A 23,131-nucleotide genomic window follows, 5' to 3' on the forward strand; every position below is an offset into this window, starting at 1 on the left:
CAGTTCCTAAAGTTAGATTGCAAGAGTTGTAGGCTACTATGACAGCAGCCAGAAGTCTGTGCATTTCTTACTGTTATTGTTTTGTAAAACCATTAAAAAAAGAAATACAGCCCCAACTGTGAAGAATAAAGGACCTGGATAAGGGACCAGAGAAGAAAATTATTTCAAGATTTTGAGACTTGAACCTGCTTAGTTCATATTTGATAATATATATGTAAAAATATGCCATATTTAAGACAATGTTGAGGAATGCTCTTCTGTGTAATAGCAATAATCTGCCTAAAAAGCATTTTTAAGGTGTATCATCTTTTTGTAGGAAGTATTCATGCATTTATTTCACCATTTTTAGTTAAGTAAATTTGTAATTTTGCTAATGCTTCCTTGTTTATTAATACCTACCAATATTCATGTTTGAAGTTACATAAAAGTGTGAGATATTACCCACACAAGCCGATAACTAGGCCTAAGAATGTAACATAACTAACAGTCCCCCCTCTAACATTGATCTTGGATGGTGATAAAACTTTCTGCTTTGAAACTAGAAAAGAATGTTCTCCTTTAAACCTGAACATTGGGCTGGAGCACCAGCAGATGCCTTTTTCATATAAATCTGAATATCCACTAAGAGTAGATTCTTTAGAGTAGACATAGTTCGGGGTGGATAAAACAATCTCTGGAAGTTGGAAACTCTTGCTTCCAAAAAATAATCTTTCACATGGAGCAAAGCAACAGCTGGAAATGAGTTTAAGAAGAATGTGACAGGGAGTATGCATGTTGCAACGTCTGCACAGGGGATGGGTAAAAATCATTTTTAGGAAGTAAAATGGATGGCTATATGCATAAATATGAAAGGTTTTGTTGACACACGTTGGAGAGTAGCCGATCAAATTCTCCTTTAGAAACTACCAACAGAAACGACAGGCAATAAGCTGATCCCCAGATGCACTGGAAAATGTTAAAGACTCGTTCCTCAAGTTTTATTGTAAAAATAGTGCAAGAACACACACATCTACAGAGCTTCTGTCAGCATACAGCACCATCTCTGGAATAAGTTCTCTTCAGCCTTGGTCAGAGCAGCTGATGATTTGGGGAAATGGCACGTAGCTCTGTGTCTTTAGCAAAATGGCACTTCTGTGAAGGCAGCAGTTCAGGATCGTGGCTGCATGAGCCCCACATGACAAAAGAGGCTCTGGAAATGCACAAGGGACCCATCATCAGAAAAGACGCTTCTCATATCTAGGAAACAAAAGGAATTGTGTTAAAGCAACAGCAAAATGTGGCTGAGGGAAGGAATGAAGGAAGGAAAGAAAGAAATGGGGTGACAGACAGCTGGCTACTTGGAAATCATCCATCTCTTGCCTTGTTATTTCACATCCAGTTTATACTGACTTCCTTTCTAACTGAACCTTCGGCAGCAGGAGGACCATATTCTGGCCCCAGTAAAAATCCAAATTCATCTCCACAATGAAGGCTGACTTCAGGTAGTGATGATGTCTGGCTGGCTAATGGGAAATTTTTTTCTTGACAGATTTCTTTTTCTTGACCCCTGTCTGGTAGAAGTTATGGTTACCAAGAATGCAATTTTCTACACTAGAAGCTCTAAAGCTGACTTGCATTAGAGTTCAGACAAAACTTGGGTTAGGGCTTAAATCTCGCATGATGGACAGTGGATAGTCTTAGCAGGGAGCCATCTCCTTTTGGGAGGGGAGGATGGGTTGAATGTGGCTGGTGAGACTGAGGAGAGCGCTGCAGAAGGTGACTGCTACTAGTAAATGCAGTTGGATAGCCCCATAATGGTGGCTTCAGCAATTTTGGCCCCTGTGGGATGGGTGTTCACTATCCAAATAAGTGTTGTGATTCAGTGTCAGCCTGTGCTCCCAGCAGCTGAGTCTGATGAATCTGAGGAGGAGGAGGAGGAGGAGGAAGGGTTTGGAGAGCCTTTGGTGTCAGGGAGTCTCTGATGCACTGCAGGACTCTCAGCCTGGCCCCTCCAGTCATGTTCCTCATGAGGCTCAGCTGTGTGAGTACAAGGTGTCGGACTCAGAAGAGTCACAGCTGAATCTGTTCAGAGATGCTAGAAGCAGAAGGCAATCCAGCAGAGCAAAGCAGAGCAAATCAATGAGGCAACTCAGTGAGAGGAGGAGAAGGCAGTGAGAAGCCACGCCTTGGGACTGATAATAAAAGGGGAAGGTGTGGGCAGTGCTGGTTGCTGAAAGCAACCGTTTGGAGACATTCTAAGAGAAATCCTGGTCTGTTCTTGATACTTCTGTTTAACTCTTGTTTGTTGACTCTTGTTTGATATTTTGATTTATTTATTAAAGGAAATATTCTGTTGCTTTTTTGTTTAAACTGTAAATAAGTTTGGGTTGGTTTTTTTCCAGCCTATTGACTGTAAAAAGGAAAAAGGTGTTGTCCCTGACACACAAACAGAGCCGGTCGTAGGTTGGAACAGAACAAGTTGTGGACTGACTAGAATTCATGTGTATTTCCCTAGAGGTCTTTGGGAAGTGGAAGGTTGGGGAAGGGGGAGGACTTCCCTGTGGAGCCAGCCAAGGAGACTGTAGTGAATAGAGCAGGGATACCCAACTCCCAGTCTGTGGAACGGCACTGGGCCTCAGCGTGCCAAAAACTGGGCCGTGCAAACAAGCAAGCCCCATCTGCGGGATGCAGGCAGCACACAAAACCACGCCCCCTCTGGCCCGTGGAAAAATCCATGGAACCAGTCCTTGGTGCCCAAAAGATTGTGGGGGGGGACATGCACTGGAATAGAGCACCTAGCACAGCTGGCTTCCATTAGCTCCAGTACTCATGCCCACTCCATGCCCCAGAGGAACAGCAATAACTCTCTGGCAGATGTGAGACTTGAGGTCTGTGGCTGCCAAACCAGCAGCTGCAACATTAGCTAGCATCTCCTAAAGATAACTGAATGGGCATGTTAAAAAGGTAAGCTGGTGCATTGCTGGAAACTGGTCCCACGGCTAAGCCCCAGACATCAGAGAAGGCTTCTGACTTACTTATATCACTGCATTGCTGTCGGCTTGCCAATCAGGCAAGAAAACCCACTGTGCTTATGTAAGACAAAGCAGTAGCAAATTAAAAAAGAAAAAAGGAAAGTTGGGGATCTGCCATAACAGAGAGAGTCCTTGGCAGAGTGGATGGACATGCTTGCTCTCTGGAAGAAGACCGAGCCAGAATAGGGAACCATGTATCTTCTGCCACAAAAAGCAATCCAACAACCTTTCTAAGGGCTGCTTCAGCACAAGTGGAAGAGAGAAAGAGCTAGTGTAGAGTGCCCTGCCCCCACTGTAGGATAAGTGGCAGAATCAACAATTTGAATTCTCCACTTATTCAAAACGAAAGGCGCACACAACAAGCTTACGAGTGAAGGCCGTGAACCCCTCCTTCCACTTGAGCAGATGTTGTCCTCTTCTCAAATTTCAGCTCTCCGGAATACATCATGGCCCTAGCAATCAAAGGGGAAGAAAAAGTTGACATTTCCAATTTGCCACAAAAATCTGCACAGCACAGACACACTACAACTATGGAGTTGCAGGGCGGACCCAAATCAATTCGTACCAGGAATTGAAGTCTTGCTTCATAGATTTCCAAACACCACTTGCATTCACTTGCCAACAGCAGCTCCAAAACAACATTGAGCGACAGAGCAAGGGGAATGACGGAGAAACTGTTCTTGCTCTCACCTCAGCTGTGTTAGACTCTTTGAACCAATATCTTGGCAGGAGTGCTGGATGCCAGCAATCAGGTACGGCACGAACTTATGGATTGAGCCCTTGTCCTGCACAGCCCCAGAGACCCCCTGGGCCACTTTAATTTTATCGGTCTCACTGAGGAGAACAAACAACAGAAAAGCCTATGAGAACTGCAGAACTGTGATTGTTCAATCCATTAGTTACCTCAAAAAAAAAGAACATATTTTTAAAGGAGAAAAACTATTAAATGCCTGTCGAAAGATATTAAATCTATTCGGAAATGCATTCTGACAACCTTCTAGACTTGAGGAAGGCAATCCTATTAAGGTGAAACAGTCCTGTAAGTTCAGCTTTACACATAACTTCCCTTTTCTGCATGGATTTGTTTGCACGGTATTCGATTCCTCTTACCTGAAATATCTGTTCTGGCTGCCTAGGTTCTTGTCCATTGCATCAAGAGATCCCATGCCACGGTATTTCTTCAGCCTGATCCCATCAGAGAAAAAATACTCCCCGGGGGCTTCTGAGGTAGCAGCTAGAAGCGACCCCATCATCACTAGAATCAGGGAAAACAAATGCAATCAAGAATGTGTGAGAGAATGTGGAAAGAAATGAACAGGAAATAGGACAGGAATTTGGGGAAGTAGGTTATCTTTGATATCAGCAACTTAGATAAAGCTAATTGCATTCATGTGCTGCATGTACACATAAAACTAGGTAAGCTTATATAGCTTATCAAGACACATATATTGTGAAAACCCATCAATTTTTCCAAAAGTAGATATATGGATGTAATATACTGTACTTTTCTTAAGCTATAATAACACAGTGCTATCTATATAGGTATCTGTAACTATTCTTCCCAACAAGTCCTGCAATGTAGGCACGGTTTCTAGCCATGCCTTTGAGCCACAAACATGGTGTATAGTAGAGTACAAAATCTCTCTATGGCAGGGGTGTCAAACTCGCAATGTCATGTGACGTGTTGCGATGTATTGTGATTTTTTTTCTCCCATTGCTGGCAATGGGGTGGGCGCAGTTTCGGCATGATGCATCCGGCCCGCGGGCCGGCAGTTTGACACCTCTGCTCTATGGTCTTATATTCACAAACAACTCCATTCCTTTCTGAAGACTATGGCTGGAAATTATCATGATCCCGTGAGCCGAAAGTCCGTATTAGTAAGTAATTTGTAATTCTAGTTTCACCTGTAGAAGCACCAAGTGCAAGGGCCTTGGCAATGTGTCCAACAGTCTGGATGCCTCCGTCTGCAATCACCGGCACGCCAAATCTTCGAGCATACTCAGATACTTTGTAGACTGCTGTGGCTTGGGGCCTGCCACATGCCAAGACTAAACAGGACAGATGAAGGTAAAAGAAGCAAAAGAAGTCAATTTTATTCTACAGCAGAATATATACATAAGGGTCCTCAAAGTGCATGGCGTTTTCAGCATGAGCCCCCCTCCCCCCCCCCAAAAAATAATAAAAATAATAAAAAAAGCAAATCAATTTTCAGAAAAGGCATCCTTCAGCTATTTCTTCCCAGAGTGTATCAAGGGAATTGTATTTCTTTCCATTTCTGGCAAACCTCAGAGGGTATCATCCCAGAGGCAGATGTAAATCCATGCAAGTATGATGATTAACAGTTGCTTCCAGTCAACCTACTTGTAGATAGCATTCTCCAGCTATACAGTAATAGTCACTATCTGTAATAAAGACTTGGATTTTTACTGGGTGATCAGAATCCAGTATCTCTCTCACTGAAGTTTTCAATCAAGCTAGCTACCTCTGGCATACAGGGTGACTGAAACCAAAACAAAATATCATCTGCATAGAGCTCACAATGAATCAGGAACAGAATAAAAGATCTCCAAAATATATCAGCAAGGGCTCTTTTACACATCAAATTGCGTTGAGCTAGATTTTCCATTATGCCCAAATTGTAATTGATACGTCATGGATCGCCAAGGCCATGCACAGAGAGATTGAAATAAATACCCCCCTCCCACTAAATAGGACAATCTCTCCAGTTGTCTTTTAATTTAAAACCTTTTTCACCCTTAGTTAGAACAGTGATTCAGATTCATTCAGAACCGTGCAAAATTAGAGTACAAACTTCCTGTTAAATGCAGAGTTTCAGCATTGTCTGCACTGCCAGTGTCAACTCAGTGCTTCTCCAAGAAACTGGTCCCCACACAAATCACTTTTACACCAACTCAGCTGTTGTGTTTCAGTTTCTAGGGTCAAGTACAGGCAACCCAGTTTGACTTTAACAGCAACTGCATTGAACTGGAATTCAAATCAACCATGAAATGGGCTGCCAGCAAAAACAAAACTGTTAGTCCTAAAGAGACGGTCTCATTTCGGCAAAGGCAACATCAAAGCTAAAAAAACGTTAAACAGGATTTCTCTATGTTAAGAACTTTAAAACCTACCAAGCAACGTACATAAACTCACACTTCAAAAATGGTTTGGAATTACTGCTTTAGATCTTGCTTGAGTCCAGTAAACCTCTGCTATTCTTTAAAGGAGCCCACGCTTTCTTCAGGCTTCCGTAAGAGCATGAAAAATGATGCAGCTGCTTGCATCAATAACAGAGAGACATCAGGTTGCGCAAGGCCTGAAGCATTTTTTTTCCAAATAATTTTTAAAGCATGCAGTTATGCTCTAAAATAGAAAAGCAATCTCCGAGTAGCTGAGTTTTGCAAGCTGATGTCTATATAATTGTATACATGAGACCAACCCTTTAAAAATTAGCATGTGATACCATGGAGTGAGAGAATTCAGTTCTCAGCTTCATGATTCACACAGGTGGCATTGGCTTCAAAGCAGGGTTTGAAATTTGCTATAGTAATTTGGTATGAAGCTGTTTTAACCTTTTACGTTTCCAAAAATAAGAGATACAAAATAGGTAGATGTAGTCTTTTGTTGAACATAATTGTCTAAAAAGGTGCAACAATCCCCTTTAAAGGTGAGGTACAGCAATATATAAACAGAATTTTGCTTAATTGGGAGAACAATGGTTTAAGCACAGCATTATTGTGTTCTTGGGTCTACACTCAAACCCTTGCTGGACATTTAGCTACTTTAATAATGGGTGTGCAAATGTTTCACCACGTAACATTCCAATCTTGTAACAGGGTTGCTCCAACTGTTCTGGAAGTGGACCAATTATAATGACCTCTTTAATTTTACCATCTCCAAAACATTGGTAACAACCATGCCAAGACTGTAGTAGTTTATTTGGGATCAGAATTTTTAATAATACCTAAGGATGGAAGCACTTTCTGACACCAAGCAGGGTACTGTTTCAAGTTGGTTGTCCAAGAGACTGGAAGTGATTTGCCAGGAATTCAGGAAAAATGTTTTTTTCCAGCCCAGCATCTCATAACATTTAGCCCTATCCACAGATCAGGCTGAATCATAAAATAATTTAAGTGGTAAACATGCTATGCATGTTGTTATTTACATGGCCTCCAGCTTCTCCTGCACAGCTCCAGCTTCTCCTTCCGTTATATATTCAAGATGGACAGTATTTAATATTTATTTGTTATGTATATGTAGGGGTGTGGGTCTATACATATGTTGTATATAGTATGTTTTAGGTCTGTGTCAAGTATGTGTTTCACTTTGAGAGCGGGCAACTAAATTTCATTTTTGATGTGTGCCGTTGTGCCCACAGTAACAAAATGACAATAAATGTTCTATCTATCTATCTATCTATCTATCTATCTATCTATCTATCTATCTATCTATCTATCTATCTATCTATCTACCTACCTACCTACCTACAAGCTTTTGCACATCTCAGTTTGTGGTTTGGCAATGATTAAATATGTAATCTGAACCCAAGATGAACCCATTATGTTTTATATAATGTAAAACAAAGCTGTTTCAAACCAAAAGAACTTATGATTTGTGGCATGCTTCCTCTATTCATATTTAACCATTGTCAAAGCATGGCTAGAAGTTTGGAAACTGTGTCTCTCTCGACCCATTCAAAGGATAAGCCAATGGCCCTTCACATGCAGAACACATTCACTCAGTTAAAATCAGGCGTTTTGTAAATAAGTGTAATATATGCACATAATACAATGGGAGATAGCTGAATCATACTTTGAATTTGTGGGATATTTAGATATTATTGATTAGAGCTTTGAAGTATGGGTAGGGGGAGAAAATGTAGTACTTGCCTGCAACTTCTTAAACCAAACACATCTCAATTGGTTTAATATACATCGGCATCTCGGGTCAACCAGACCATTCCACCTTTAACGATGGGGGGTGAGGTGTTACCCCCCGTTGATAGGGCTCGCAACTTGGGCGTCCTCCTTGACTCCCGGCTCAATTTTGAAGACCATATAGGAGCCATGACCAGGGGGGCTTTTGCCCAGGTTCGCCTGGTGCGCCAGTTGCGACCCTACCTGGACCGAGATGCCCTACGCACAGTCACTCATGCGCTCGTGACCTCCCGTTTAGACTACTGCAACGCTCTCTACATGGGGCTGCCCTTGAGGACCACTCAGAGGCTTCAGCTGGTGCAGAATGCGGCCACGCGAGTTGTGATGGGGGTTTCCCGATACTCCCATGTAACACCTCTACTCCGCGAGCTGCATTGGCTTCCGGTTGCCCTCCGGGTGAGATTCAAGGTGCTGGTGATGACCTATAAAGCCCTAAATGGCTTGGATCCAGGATATCTGAGGGAACACCTGCTGCCAGCATCAAGTTCCCTTCGTCCGGGTCTTCTCAGGGTGCCGCCGGTAAAAGATTGCCGGCGGGTAACACTCAGGGGGAGGGCCTTCTCAGTGGGTGCGCCTGCCCTCTGGAACCAGCTGCCCGTGGAGCTTAGGAATGCTCCCGACCTCCGTTCATTCCGCCGGGACCTGAAGACCTGGCTCTTCGAGCTCTCTGGCCCAGGCTGAGAATTTTAATTTTAATTTTAATTGGGTTTTTTGTTTTTTTGTTTTACTTTTTTCAGGGACTGTTGTAATTATTTTTAATTGTTTTTAACTTTTGTATTTCTTGTTTTAAATTACCCTGTAAACCGCCCTGAGTCCTTCGGGAAAGGGCGGTATATAAATCCAATTAAATTAAATTAAATTAAATTAAATTAAATCTGACATTAAACTCAAAACTGAAAAATACAGTACCAAGTTAAAAAAAATTACCTATTTTACATCACAAGAATCTACAACATTAAAAACAACTGAACGAGGGGAAGATACATAATTCGGTAATTTAAGAGTTCTTTCCTCCTTGAATTATTTCCACAATACTAGCATTCTTCAGGGTAGATTTCTAAAATCAGAAGAAAATGCAATGCCAGGGTTTAAGAGATCCCATAATTTCAGCTGTCATCACTTAAACATTACAATCTTTCTACCTGTTTTAAAAAGGCTACAAACAGGCTGGGGAGTTCTGGGAGTTGAAGTCCGCACACAACAAAATAAAGGAGTTGGACGGCATCTTGGAAGTCTACTCCAACCCCCTCCCTGCTCAGGCAGGAAACCCGATATAACATTAATGGAGCTACCTCAGACAAAGGAAAGGTCCAGGAAGTCTTGGAAAAACAAATGACTACTTCCTTCTTTCAAGAAGTCTCTTATTGATCAATAAGAAACATCTGTGATGTGATACGGTTCCACTGCCAAAATATGCTGAAAACTTGCTTCTACACTGGAAGATAATTTCTTAAGAGGAAAATGTATCCTGAATGGGCAACAGAAAGGTTTAGGGCAGGGGTCAGCAACCTGAAACAATGAAAGAGCCACTCGGAACCGGTTCCCTCACAAAAGAAAAAACTGGGAGCCGCAAAAAATGTGTGCGCATGCACGTACATGCACGCATGTGCAGAACAGGGTTTGACTGAAGAGTGGAGCCAAGGCGAGATATGCACCTACCCTGCATATTTGAATTGATTGGTTGAACTTTTTTAGTCCCACTTTGGGGTTTTTTTGGACTACACATAGCAGAGGACTGGGAGCCGCAGGAGATGGCTGAAAGAGCCGCATGCAGCTCCGGAGCCGCGGGTTGCAGACCTGTGGTTTAGGGTATTTCAAATATTGAAAATGTTGCCTACAAAGGATTACTTAACTGATTAAGGGTTCATTTTAAATTACAGAGGTATTTAGAGTACAAAAGTACTCTGCCTGGCAGGCATAAAAACACCACCTGTGTAGCTCTAAAAGAACACACCAATGTGGGGGTCGCTCTTCCCCTTTGGAACTGGCTTGCATAACATACTGGTAATACATATCCAATAATCCTAACAGTAGGTCCATAAATCATATTTTAAACGTAAACCTTAGTAGCTGGAGAATTTAGACCAACTCAATACTACAGCCAATTTAACATCTGAAAGAGAAAGCACATTACCTATTTTGCATTTCATACAATGAAAATTAAACCAATTTAACTTTTAGTGTTAAGCGATTCAAATTATAGCTGAACTGTGTGCAAGTAATTATAGAATTTGGGTCTATAAAGAAGGAAAGGAAGAGAGCAAAGGAGCCGTTTAAAATTTCAGTTATGGATTTAAGGAAGGAAATCTTCATTTGATAGCAACAACAACAATAATACAACCCTGCTTTTGGAAAGAAAAAAACCTCAGCTTTTAACAACCAGGGTCCAAAGCCATCAGACCCCACGTGTGTCTCTAACCAGATTATTCTCAAAACAAGCAGAAAGGTAGGAGGAGATAATGGGCAGCCAATCAGAGCCTTCCTCCAAGCCACAAAATTAAGGGGCAGGGAAGGGGCAATGACTTACTATAGGTGCCAGTGACCGCGGAAGGGCATTTGGGGCTGTGGGACTTTAGGTCTGGAGGGACCTTTGGAGCAGCTAAACAAGACAAAAACACACAAGAGTTTAGAGATAAAGAGGGAGGAACAAGCAACGCTCTCCTGAACAGTGACATTGTGCAGCCAGGCCACACTCCAGGAAGGGGAGGGGGGAAGGGAGAGAAGGAAACACGTCCAACTAGGAAACTGCCCTGACTTTAGCAGCCCACAAGCCTTTCTTCGCTTTTTTTTTTGGAATGCGGATTTTACGCACAATTCCATTGAAACCTGTTCACAGGCGCTTCTACCTCAGGTGCTCAGAGTAGTAGTATCTCAGCCGCTACACCTCCGAATCAGGACAGATCAAAATGGATCGAATCACCCATTTGGCCGGCACCCCTCCCTTCCCCAAAAGCTGTACGTATTTTTCTCCAGCCGTCCATAGGGTCAGGTCAGATTGATAGTACGCAACGCTAGCTAGCTACCGTTTACCTTCTTGGGTGATGCAGATGGAGCCGCTGCCCATGCCAACCCTCAGGGCATCGGCCCCAGCGTCAATCAGGTTCTTTGCTTGGGCTGCTGTCACCACTGAGGAAAGGGAGAAAAGACGTCTAAGGAAATTGGCCTCCATTAACATAGCAGCTATCGTCACTCTACAGCAGGGGTCTCCAAACTTGGCAGCTTTAAGACTTGTGGCCTTCAACTCCCAGAATTCCTCAGCCAGCATGGCTGGCTGAGGAATTCTGGGAGATGAAGGCCACAAGTCTTAAAGCTGTCAAGTTTGGAGACCCCTGCTCTACGGCAAGAAATGGCTCCTCCTTTCAAACAAATAGGACGGTTTTCCACAAGGCCATTTTTCAGATTGCGGGGGGTCCTTGGCTTACGATTACTCATTTAACAACAGTTCAAAGCTAAAGACAGCTTCAGAAAGAGTGATTTACCACCTGTTTGCACCTCCTCAGCGATCACGAGATTGTAGATTAGGTGCTTGGTAAATGACTTATATCTATGACCGGTTGCCACATCCTGCGTTCACGCTATTTGCAACCTTTTTTTGCCGATTTCCAGCAAAAAAAAAAAAAAACTAACCAAAAAACCACCCATTGGGGTAGTGGATTCACTTAACGACCATGGTGATTTGCTTAACAACTGACATAAAGTTATCATAAAATCAGGTCGCAACTGCAATGGCTTACACAGAAATTCCGGCCTCAGTTGTGTCCATAAATTAAGGACTACCTGTAGAGAGGAATTATATATCAGAGGAAGCTAGAAATGTAGGCTCAAATTTCAATTCATGCTGGATTGCGTTGGACAAATCTGCTTTAACCATTAAAAATTGGGATGATTGTTACTAGGACAGAGAACTACAGTAGAGCCAAGAATTTTGGTCATAAATCATTCGGGTCACAGTTGGAGGTACCACATGACTGAACTTGATCTTACATTGGTCATGAAGTTATTGACACTGTAAAGCAACCTGCATGTCATTAAGTAAATCCATTCATCTAGAAACTGGCAAAATACACTGCAAGTCATGGTCACATGATTGTGGGACCCTGCAACCCCTTTATAAATGAAGCCAGTAATCGAGAACCTGAAATGCAATCATATAACGGGGTGGTGGTGTGTGTAGCGGTTGTAATTTTGAGAACAGGTCACAAGTAGCTTTTTAAAAATCTGTTGTCACTTTGACTGGTCAGTTAAACAACTGGTTGTAAGTGGAGGACTGCCCGTACATTAATAAAGAAAAAAATACTTGATCTTTATTACAGCTACCCTTCAAGATACTGTGATTTTCTATCGTTCGTTTATCAAATTTCAGTAATTTTAGGATATAAAGCTATCATCGCGCATGTCTCCTCAGCCACAGCACATTTTATAAACCCAGCATAATCAGCAAAACTTTCATCGCAGACCAGCTTCATTACAAGCCCAAATTTAATAAGTTACCATTGCCTCCAATGACTTGCAGATGAGGATATTTTTCCTTAATGTATTTGATCATGTTGATTTGAAAAATGGAGTTCCCCTGAGATGAATCCTGAGATTAAAAAGAAGAAAAAGAAATTTCCGTATTTGCTCCTTAAAAAAAATCAAATCCATTTAATTTGCAGCCTAGCATTCTGCACAAATACTTGCTAAGCTCTGCTTTCCAGCTACTAGTTAGTACTGAATTTAAACTGAAGCAACTCAACATCTCACTGAATCGATCAGCGACTTTCAACAATACAAGCCCTAATCCCTTAGAGCAGGGGTAGGCAACCTCGGTTCTCATCGTCTCTAACACTTACCAATACAATGACATCAACTCCAGCTTGCACCAGTAGATCAAGACGGTACCTATCGTCTTCGTGAGTCCCAGTTGCTGCCCCACAGAGCAACTGTTTCTTGGCATCCTTTGAAGCCAGGGGATAGTCCCGATTCTTCTTCAGATCTGTGCGAGCAATTATGGCCACCAACTCTCCCTTTTCATTAACGATTGGCAATTTTCCTTGAAATTTAAAAAAAACAAACAACCTGCTGTTATTCCCAAGGAACAATTTTGCATTTTCCCCCCTCTCGTTATATAGATGGACAATTCCAATTTTCTTTTCAGTTTAATTGGCTATATCAACATTTTTCATAACCAGGCAACTACGATTCAAAAACATCTGATTCCTAATTCAGCTACGGCTACAGAAGGTGATTAATTAACCAAGGAAAAAAGAAAATAGGATGTCTATTGGGAGCTGAGACTAAGAATATTTCTTTTTCTTTATAATAGTAGTCATAGGTACAGTGCAACACCACCATTTATTCAGTATGCTTTTCCTTTATTTTGACCTACAAGAACCCAACTGTTATGGTTAAAGACAGTAACTTACTATGGAAACATTTCATGATGGCCTATTCAAAACTGGCTTAGCCAAGGGTCTGAACCTATTAAAAGTGAGGATTTGACTAGGATTTGGGCACAGAAGCTAGATATTTTTTTCCTAAATGATTAATGGGATTGTTTGTTTGTATGTATGTCACCAGTACCAACAATCTAGAGCTATACTAGAAAATGGTGATACTGCACAATGTAGCATATTTACTTATGAAGTTAGCAGGTGTTGTGATTCAGGGTCAGCCTGTGGGTTCGGCAGTTGGGTCGGACGATTCAGAGGAGGAGGAGGGGGGTGTTGGAGAGCTTGCTGAGGGTGTTGGAGAGCTTGCTGATGAGAGCCCTCAGCCAGGCCCCTCCCACCTGGTTACGACGCAGACCCAGCTGTGTGAGCCTGACAGCGTGGATGAAGATGACCCACAGCTGGCCCTGTTCAAGGACGCCCGACGCAGGAGGCAGTCAATCAGGAGTAAACAGAGGAAGGCAATGGGGCACCTCGGAAGGAGCCAGAGAGAAGCCACGCCCTGAACTGTTTAAAAGGGGAATGCGTGGGAGAGCTGGTTTGCTGAAGGCAACCGTTTGAATAGCTCCTGTTTCATGGTTCGTGTCTTGCTTTTGCTCTGTTTGCTTTTGTGTCCATAAATTTGGCAGGCTTAGTTCCAGCCTCTTGCCTTCTTGTAAAGGGGTTGTCCCTGCCTTATCTGCAGGGTCGGTAGTAGGCTGGTACAGAACAGTAGGATTCATTATTATTAGGGTGACATCACATTAACAAATCAAGCCCTAAAGTTAAGCGCAGGATGAAAAATACAACAGTGCAATATCCAACCCATAAAACTATTTTATAGCTATTCTCACATACCTTTTTTACTCCGTTGCAAGATTTCATTTGCTTCTTTTAATGTAACTCCTGCAGGAGCTACAACAAGATCTTCCCGTTTGGTCATGATCTATGAAAAATAAAAAGCTTGAAGTAAGACAAATGTCCTTTCCGTTTTGGCTGAGCAAAGGAGCACGGTCTAAGAGGGAAATGTTTGTCAGTGTAATCTAATTTATTGTATTTCTTATTATGAAACAAGAAAGATGTTTCAGTCAGACTTGATACAATTAGCTTAATGGGGTAAAGAGCAATTTGCCATAATGGAAGGAAAGCAACTTAGTGCCAGACATTATTATTGTCCCCAAATCAGGAATTACATGGCTCGAAGTAATTGTTTCTATCTGGCTTCTCAACTAGTGTTAACAATCAGTTTTTAAACATCAGTTTCAGACATAACAGTTCAGTTTCCAAATCACGTTAAATAAATCTTAAAAATAAAAGAAAATCCATCAGCAGTATTTTTCACTTACAATGTCCCGCTCCCAGCCTTGTGATTCTATCATTATAAACAACATTAGGAAAAACTTAGGCTAGTGCTATTATTCTGTATTTAAATCTTATAGCCTGAAACACTACACAGAGAAAGTGCTAGAATTGGTTTTCCCCTCTGGAATCTAATTGTTTTAGATGGGCTATGTGTGTTAAGTGTGTTAAATAGCAAAGGTTTAATCACCTGTGCCTCCAGCAACAAACTGAAGCAGTGTAGCCTAGACGTGGGCCTAGATTCTCACTTACCTACAGAGGTAACGTCAAAGACTGAAGGATTGAGATGTCTGACCTCACAGAAATTAAATTTGGAGCAGTTTCCGGGTAATCAACTGTAGCTTTTCCTTCTCCCTTTCTCCATCTTATCAGAAATCCTTTAGAAATGTGTTGTAGGCAATTTCTGCCTGGCCTTTAAATTATGCTATTAGCCGATTTTGTCAGCACAAATCTAAAAATAGCGCAGGAAATCAGAGCCAGGTCCAAGACAGGTTGGAAGGCTGCAGGGCTAAAAAAACTCCCACATCCAGTTACAGTGGCTACATGCATGCTGATTCCAGAAGGCTCTCGTCAGATAACGGGAAGATAGTCGGTTGGCTGAACAGGGAAATATTAAGAACTTGCAAAACAAACGCTGGAAAACAGGAGCTGGTCTCAGAATATATTTTTAGAAAGCGGTTCCTGAGGAAAAAAATACTGCAAAACTAAATAAAATACGTACTGTTTAATAGTGAACCCTAGGGGCCTTAGCTCAAATTCAAGGCTTCCTCAAAAGCAACTGTCACAAAACACGGCATGGTATCAATAAAGACATCAGAATAAATCCTATCTTTTATATAGTCAATGCTGTCTTTTTCCCCCCTATCAATACATTGTGAATCAAATTTTTTGTGTGACTCTGGTCGAGGTACAATAATGAGGACTAAAAGACCTTTGTTTTCTTTCAGGGAATCCTTTCACTGACCTCACTAAGTGGCAGGTCATGCTCTTCCTCTTTCAGGAAATCAATGTCTCGGGATGAGATAATCCCCATGAGCCGGCTACCCATCTTCCCATTGTCTGTTATGGGGATGCCACAGAATCCATGACGGGCTTTGGCTTCAAACACATCTCGGACACAATCGCTAGGGCTTAGCACCACCGGATCTGTGATGAATCCTTGTTCATATTTCTGGAATATGACATTAAAAAAGGAGAATGAGAGACTAAGACATGAAAAGAGCGGTCGCATCACCCTTAGGAGAGTGGAGTCTACCTACACCAGATCTTCTGAGATTGTTTATTTATTAGATGTTTATCATGCCTTTATTACTTCATAAGTAAGAAGGTTGGATATGTGTAGAATTTGGTATGTGTAGTTTAATGAAGAGAAGGGTGAGGGGTGACATGATAGCAGTGTTCCAATATTTCAGGGGCTGCCACAAAGAAGAGGGAGCCAAACTATTCTCCAAAGCACCCGAAAGCAGGACAAGAAGCAACGGATGGAAACTAATCAAAGAGAGAAGCAACCTAGAACTAAGGAGAAATTTCCTGACCGTTGGAACAATTAATCAGTGGAACAACCTGCCTCCAGAGGTGGTGAATGCTCCAACACTGGAAGTTTTTAAGAAGAGACTGGACAGCCATTTGTCTGAAATGGTACAGGGTTTCCTGCCTGAGCAGGGGTTTGGACTAGATGACCTCCAAGGTCCCGTCCAACTATTATTATTATTATTATTATTATTATTATTATTATTATTATTATTATTATTATTATTATTATTATTATCTAATACTCCTTCCTCTTTTTCCCCCCACGGCAACAACCCTATGAGGTAGGTTGGGCTGACAGTATGACTGGCCCAAATTCACCCAGCCAGCTTTCGTGCCTAAAACGGGACTAGAATTCTCACAATCTCTGGGTTTACTTGGCCAGCACCTAAAGCTTTACACCAAACTGGCTTTCCAGTTTGGATAATGAATAATGAACAATTATTATTGTATCACGTGATGCAATGGCTCTGAAGCACAACTGAGGATTCTCCCAAAGTACCAAACACAAATGTACACGTAGGCAAAGTTAAAACAGCATACGAATAACAATGCATGCTATAATTTTAGTTACACAGAATGGGAAACTCCTATCCCTGTGCATAGGGAGGCATCAAAGCAACTACAGTCTATACATCTATCAAATTTAGATACCATGCATCTTACTCTGAAATTGATTCTGGGCAGTTTACAGCTAAAAGGTTACTGTAGAATTATAGTAGTGTACTGTACTGTATAAGTTAGTTACTGTAATGCCAACATAATTAGAGTCAGTTAAATATATCCTGCTTTAGGGCCCACCAGTTGCTGATCTTAACTGATCAGAAGACTTTAATTAGATGCAGCTATTAAGTATTATAATACATGAACTGTCATAAGACAGGATATGGGAAGAAGAGAAGAGGAAGCATGCAAACACTTATCAATTCAACTTGTCACCAGATCTTTCATTCTAGCCACAATAACTTGCCCAGACGTTTGCAGTTTTACCTTAACTTTCCGTACTTCGTTGGCCTGGAATTCTGGAGTACAGTTATGATGGATGAATCCTATTCCTCCTGTGAGCTGAGCAAATACAGAAAGAAAAAACATGCTGAAACTAGAATAAGTTCCTTCACTACCATCTGCCAAGAGGCAACAAGTTCAGCAGGAATGCTTCCCAGGTAGACGCAGTTATTTAAGGAGACGATTCCTTCTTGGAAAGACACAGTGTTAAAGACTGATGTGACAGAAATACATACTTTGAAAAATATGTGTAAAATTTGGCTTTTTAGTTACATATTTCCAAACGGAAATAGTTCAGTCCTGCCAGTCAAATTCCCAGGTCTGTGGTAGAATACCTGAGATTGTGGAAGAACATACCACCCAGAAGGATGAGATAGGTAGGTAGGTAGGTAGGTAGGTAGGTAGGTAGGTAGGTAGATAGATAGACAGACAGACAGACCGACAGAACAGGAGGAAAGAAATGTTCAGATCTAAAGGGCATTTAATTTTTAATTGTGTTACTAAATACTCTACAAATGCTTCCTTCTTTTTCTTGGGCCTTTTGTATCCTGAATATTGAACTGCCTTTGAGTATGTTCTCAGAAAACCAGGAGAGAAGGAAAGTGGCATGAAACCTAGACAACTGGGGAGCAGCAAAGGAACCTAAGTACCTAGAAGAACCTTAAATAATAAGAAAGTGGTAAGTCAGTCTCATTCTGCCAGTTAAGATTTATATAGCAGTAATTCTAAATTACTAGCACCATCTCTTGTATTTTTCATCAAAAACAAATTCTACTCAATTACACAAATCCTAAAGAGCAGCATTTAGAACTGCAGTCCAAATGACAAAAAAAACAAAAACAAAAAAAAGACACCTCTCTGCAGTAACCTATCATGATATCCCTCTGCGTTTCCCAAACATAAACCACCCGACGTCAGATTACGTCAATCCTTCCCTCTCTCCACTACTTACCGCCATTGCAATAGCCATGCTAGCCTCTGTTACAGTGTCCATAGGGGAGGATACCAAGGGTGTTTTCAAGCTTATCTTCTTGGTCAGAGCAGAAGTCAAGTCCTTAAAATAAACAGAATTGTTCAGTAACAAAATGTTACATCATTTCAAGGTATTTCAAGATTCCGATTTTGCTAACTTGGGTACTGGATATTTAAAAAAATACCTAATTTAAAAAGGATTTTAAAAGATTTTTTTTTTAAAAAAATATCTCTGTGGCTATGAGAGCCTACATTATTAATATTATTAAAGAAGAAAGCGGGTGATTCAGAACAATCCTTTAAGTTTGCTACACAAACTTAATGCCTCCTTAAGTAACACCAGCTGCCTGCAGGTTCGAGTCCCACCAGGCTCAAGGTTGACTCAGCCTTCAATCCACCCAGATTGTTGGGGGCAATAAGCTGACTTTGTAATAATGCCGCTTGGGGAGGGGGGCGAAAGCCCTAATAAGCAGGCATATACATAGAATGAAGGCTATTGCTAAGCACATTGATTTGTGCTTAAAATTGTAAGCCGCCCTGAGTCTTCGGAGAAGGGCGGGATATAAATGGGATTAAAAAAAAAAACTTCCATCCCATACTCACCACTTGGTCTGCAGTAAAATCTATGTAGCCAGGGAGTATAAGGAAGTCACTAAATAATGAAGAAGGAAAAAAAGTGTTATTGAGCCTGTTGTGATATACAGTTCATGTTAACATATAAATATAGCTTCTGTTTGGTGAATCTTTGTAGCATGTTTGAGAAATTGGTTGCTATAATTCATATCCCAGAAATTCTGATGCAAAGGTCCAGACTCAAAATACTGCAACTAGAAAGGTTATTACTTAAAACGAACCATCTAACCCCCATAGTAATGACAGAATTTAGTCCCATCCCCTCAACAATTATTTCATGACGACTTGTGTAGCTTATTTTTCTTTTCAACCCCATGAGGGTTCTTTATGCTAATTTTCAAAGAAGATAATGATGTCACTAATTGTAATCTCAGAACTTAAACGTAATACGTAGCTCCATCCTGAGAACTATGCATGTGCGTTCAAAGCCAAAACTGCCCGATCTAAAACATGTGAATGTTCAAACTAGCAGGCCTCATCAAATCTCACGCACACCTATGTAGCCATAACACTTCAGCCATGCTCGTGTTCTAACACTGCTCTCCAAAAGAGAAGGTAAAATGCAAGAACAAAAAAACTGAACATTTAAAAGAGATTTTTAAGGATTGAAAATAATTGTATCAGCAAAAGCAAATATTTATCCTTAACATTACACAAGCCACAGTTTCATAAGAAATCAGGAGCAACGTATTTTCCAAGAAAATCTCTCTCTGCGATTCAGATATGGGATTTTTTTTAGAGCTTATTTTCAACAGTAGAGTTCAGCCCACAGAATTGTTACACAACTAAAACCTCTTTAAAAATATACATGGCCAATTAATTTAGATTTGGGGTGGCTTCAAACCTATTAACACAGAATAGGCTACCTTCATTAACTGCAACTGCTATTTCCAGGACTATACTTTTGTGTTTTGGGGTGGGTGAGTGTGTACTTATAACTAGCACATATACATGGAGATCAGTCCTTGCTTTCTTGAGGAGCAGTGCTGACCAATATTTGATCTCAAGACCCTGAAAACTATCTATCTATCTATCTATCTATCTATCTATCTATCTATCTATCTATCTATCTATCTATCTATCTATCTATCATCTATCTATCTATCTATCTATCTATCAATAAAATTTATTGAGTCTCCATCTTACCACAGGGTAACCCAGGGCATCTTACAATCTTAAAAAGGTAAAAACTATGCAAAGCTAAAGACAACTTAAAAGATGGAAAAAGTGGGAGCAGGATGGGCGGTGGGACCTGTTGTAAATCCATCAATCACCTCTACCATGATGCTCCCCCATTGGAGCCCCAAGCTAACTGACAGAGCCAGGTTTTTAGGCTCTCACGGAAAATCAGGAGCTGATCTCACCCACTACTACCAATTAGGGTGAAAGTACTGAACTAGATGCACCAGTTGTGACAGTAAATATGATCAAGATTTTCTAGCCATAGGAAAACACTTTCAGAAAAGTATGATCAGGCAATTGAATTTTGTAAACTCCCTATAATACGTCTATCTATTGGAGTTTCCTTGTAATCCTTCTATTCCTCACCATTCAGTCCAAACTGAACAAGGTTCTTGGATGAGAAGCAAAATGTTTTCAGGGAAAAAAAGAACAAGAAAGTCCAGCTGCTTTTTGAAAAGCACCTTTGGGACAACTATGACCTGGATAATTGAGAATCTCCATACACATTCAGGAGGAAATGCTAGCTAATATTTAACCAAACTATGACTCAAACTTGAAAATCTTCCAGTCCTAAAAAGACCTCCCTGGGTTACGCTGAAAATACTCTACACACTTTTGTAATCCCAATCTACATTCTTTATACTATTAATGCTTACAAATAAGTTTTATAATGTTGCCATTTTTACATATAACATTTGTATGAATTTCTGAATCTGACCGGATCCTGCCTGAACTATCTGTACAAACTTTGCAATGGCATTGACATTAAAATATGTAATATACAATTCACTTTCTGCATTACAATGCAATACAATGAGTAGTGCTAACAAGGATATGGATGCTTGATGAGAAAAATCTCTTGCTATTAGGATTTTACTGTATTTATCAGTAGATAGCAGCTGACACCTATTGCTTATAAAGAATTGAGTGTTTCAACTGCAAAGTGTATTGCACATAGATATGATTATTTATAGATAGCAGTTTTGTACGGCAGGTTGGTATGGGAGTATTGCTGGTAAGAAAAGACAATCAAATTATACTATAGTTGTTGTTTTCAAAGCATTTTCTCAAACGACTTCCAAGACAGAGAAACGTACAAGTACATATGTAAACATGTGAACTTCCTTAATAATGATTTTAGCTATTCTCATGAATTTTACCGATTATCATTTTTTTTACTGATAACTTCCCTGAGTGTGAAAGACATAAACTATATAAATAAATAGGGCTGTAATAGAGGCTTATTAACAACTAGCACAAAATGCTCAGAACATGGTCACTATCCCTTGCTGATTCTTATATAAAGATTATGACCTAAGAACTAAAATTGGTCACATGAAGCAACAGGTGGCTTAGTAATGCATATGTTGTGTCCAAACTCTGTAGAAATACATGTAACCTGAGAAACTGTATTAAATGATTCCTTAGGGTGGAACTACCAAATAAAATGGACAGCAATTAGCCCAGTGGCACAGATAGTTCGCAGTGACATTTGTGACCGCAACGTTTAAGAGACACCATTACCTTATGTCAAAATTTAAATATTAGGAATGCCAGGAAACAGAAAGAATAGCTAAAAATGACCGGAAAGGACTCCTCCTTGACCATCAATATGCAATGTAAAGAACGATTCCGCAAATCTTCATTTTGCTCTGAAGCAAGTTCTAACCACCCAATGAAAGTAGAGCTACATATAGCTGGAAGAGTTCTCTTCTACTACTGGTTAGGATTCTCAAGCATGTAACGGTAGTGAAATTATTATTACTAGATTATTAGATTGATTATGTCAGGAACTTTTTAGTTTAAAGGCTCCTTATTTCATACTACCATCAATATACGTTGATCCAATCATTTTATTCCATGCTACAATTGCGCTTAGTTATAAAAATCCTCCACCAGGGGAAGCTTTCGACGTCTCTTTCCCTTTTACAGGCGGCTATGAGGAATCAGAGCAAATGAGAGGGCATCAGCCTACACACTATAATTTATTTTATTTATTTATTTTTTAATTCCATTTATATCCCGCCCTTCTCCGAAGACTCAGGGCGGCTTACAAGCTTAGCAGTAGCCTTCATTCTATGTATATGCCTGCTTATTAGGGCTTTCACACACACACCCCAAGCGGCATTATTACAAAGTCAGCTTAATTGCCCCCAACAATCTGGTTATATCGTTAAGGAAAAAGCACACTTTATGTCCCGCGGATTTGGCCCGGTGCTTTAAAGACTCCGAGGGGCTCCCAAGCTTCCCTTTTGGTCCGCCCACCCTTCAAGCTGGCATCATCCCCGCGTTTCGACGCTTGGCAACTGGAGCAGATCGCCCCAGATCCGGTCCTGCCCAAGGATCGCACTTCGCAACAGCCGCCCGCAGCCGCCCCGCCAAGCCCCCGTCCCCACTGCCAAGGATCACAGCCGCGACGCCGTCTTTGACGCCCGGTCCATCTTCATTCACACCCTTCAAACGGCGCTCCGGCCACGCAACCTCGGAACGGCGCGAGGGGTGACCGCCGCCGGAGGTTCCCCGGGTTGGAGAAGCTCGGGCTCGGGATTCTCCCCCGCCCCGTCCAACGCAGTTGCTTCACCTCCCCGCCGGAGCGGGCACCGCGTGGCAAATCGGTTTGCCCCGTCGGCTGCCACGCTCGTCTGCCTTCCCGCTCGCCGCCTCCTCCTCCTCACTTGTAAGTCAGTCCGTCCCCACAGTTCAGCATCTGCTGCGCCGTTAGCCCGTCGTCCGGCACGTAGCCGGTGCCGCCGCTGATCAGGTAATCGGCCATAGCCGGTCGGGTCGCGCGGGCCGTCCGCCTGCTTGCGCGCGCCGCCCAACTTCCCGCGCCTCTCTGGCCTCCGAAAGACTGGGACGTCACCGGCGCGAGACAGAAAAAGGGGCACGCGAGGAGCCCCGCCCCTCCGCCCGACGTAGGCCGGGTGACGTCAGTGGAAAGCGGCTTTCTCGGCTCCTGGAGGCGGGGCTGCTCTTCCCTCCCTCCCCCCTCCCGCTCTTATTTGAAGCCAAGCGACAGTGAGAAGGGGGCGTGTCCTTTCCTCCCCTCCCCCAACCTCGCGCGTCGATATAAGCTAGGAGCGCTGCGCTGAG

General features: G+C 41.7%; 2 protein-coding genes across 4 annotated transcripts in view; one reads left to right on the forward strand and one right to left on the reverse strand.

The window, feature by feature from the left end:
* The window catches only part of NDUFAF3 (NADH:ubiquinone oxidoreductase complex assembly factor 3), a 28,814-nt gene extending 13,067 nt beyond the window's left edge, over positions 1 to 15,747 (forward strand). Inside the window, exon 6 of the mRNA XM_081318671.1 lies at positions 15,664 to 15,747. The gene's annotated coding sequence lies outside the window, so the exon portion shown is untranslated. The remainder of the gene's footprint in view (positions 1 to 15,663) is intronic.
* IMPDH2 (inosine monophosphate dehydrogenase 2) lies at positions 951 to 22,933 on the reverse strand. Of its 3 annotated transcripts, XM_081318667.1 has the most exons (15): positions 22,714 to 22,933; positions 18,827 to 18,875; positions 18,204 to 18,305; positions 17,237 to 17,311; positions 15,681 to 15,887; positions 14,216 to 14,303; positions 12,782 to 12,981; positions 12,441 to 12,531; positions 10,980 to 11,075; positions 10,477 to 10,548; positions 4,917 to 5,060; positions 4,122 to 4,266; positions 3,702 to 3,845; positions 3,380 to 3,463; positions 951 to 1,236 (listed from the first exon to the last, which is right to left on the reverse strand). In XM_081318667.1, exons 1-15 carry the CDS (start codon positions 22,809 to 22,811, stop codon positions 1,215 to 1,217), a joined length of 1,617 nt encoding a protein of 538 aa, XP_081174793.1. In that variant the 5' UTR covers positions 22,812 to 22,933; the 3' UTR covers positions 951 to 1,214. The 3 variants fall into 3 exon arrangements, 2 of the variants coding, with proteins under 2 accessions (XP_081174793.1, XP_081174794.1); XM_081318668.1 differs by lacking the exon at positions 10,477 to 10,548; XR_014025248.1 differs by lacking the exon at positions 951 to 1,236 and having other exon boundaries at positions 3,377 to 3,463; positions 3,577 to 3,845.
* Positions 22,934 to 23,131: the final 198 nt, after the last annotated feature.

This window comes from Vipera berus, assembly GCF_964194415.1.
Source record: "Vipera berus genome assembly, chromosome: 2".
NCBI classification, from domain to species: Eukaryota; Metazoa; Chordata; class Lepidosauria; order Squamata; family Viperidae; genus Vipera; species Vipera berus.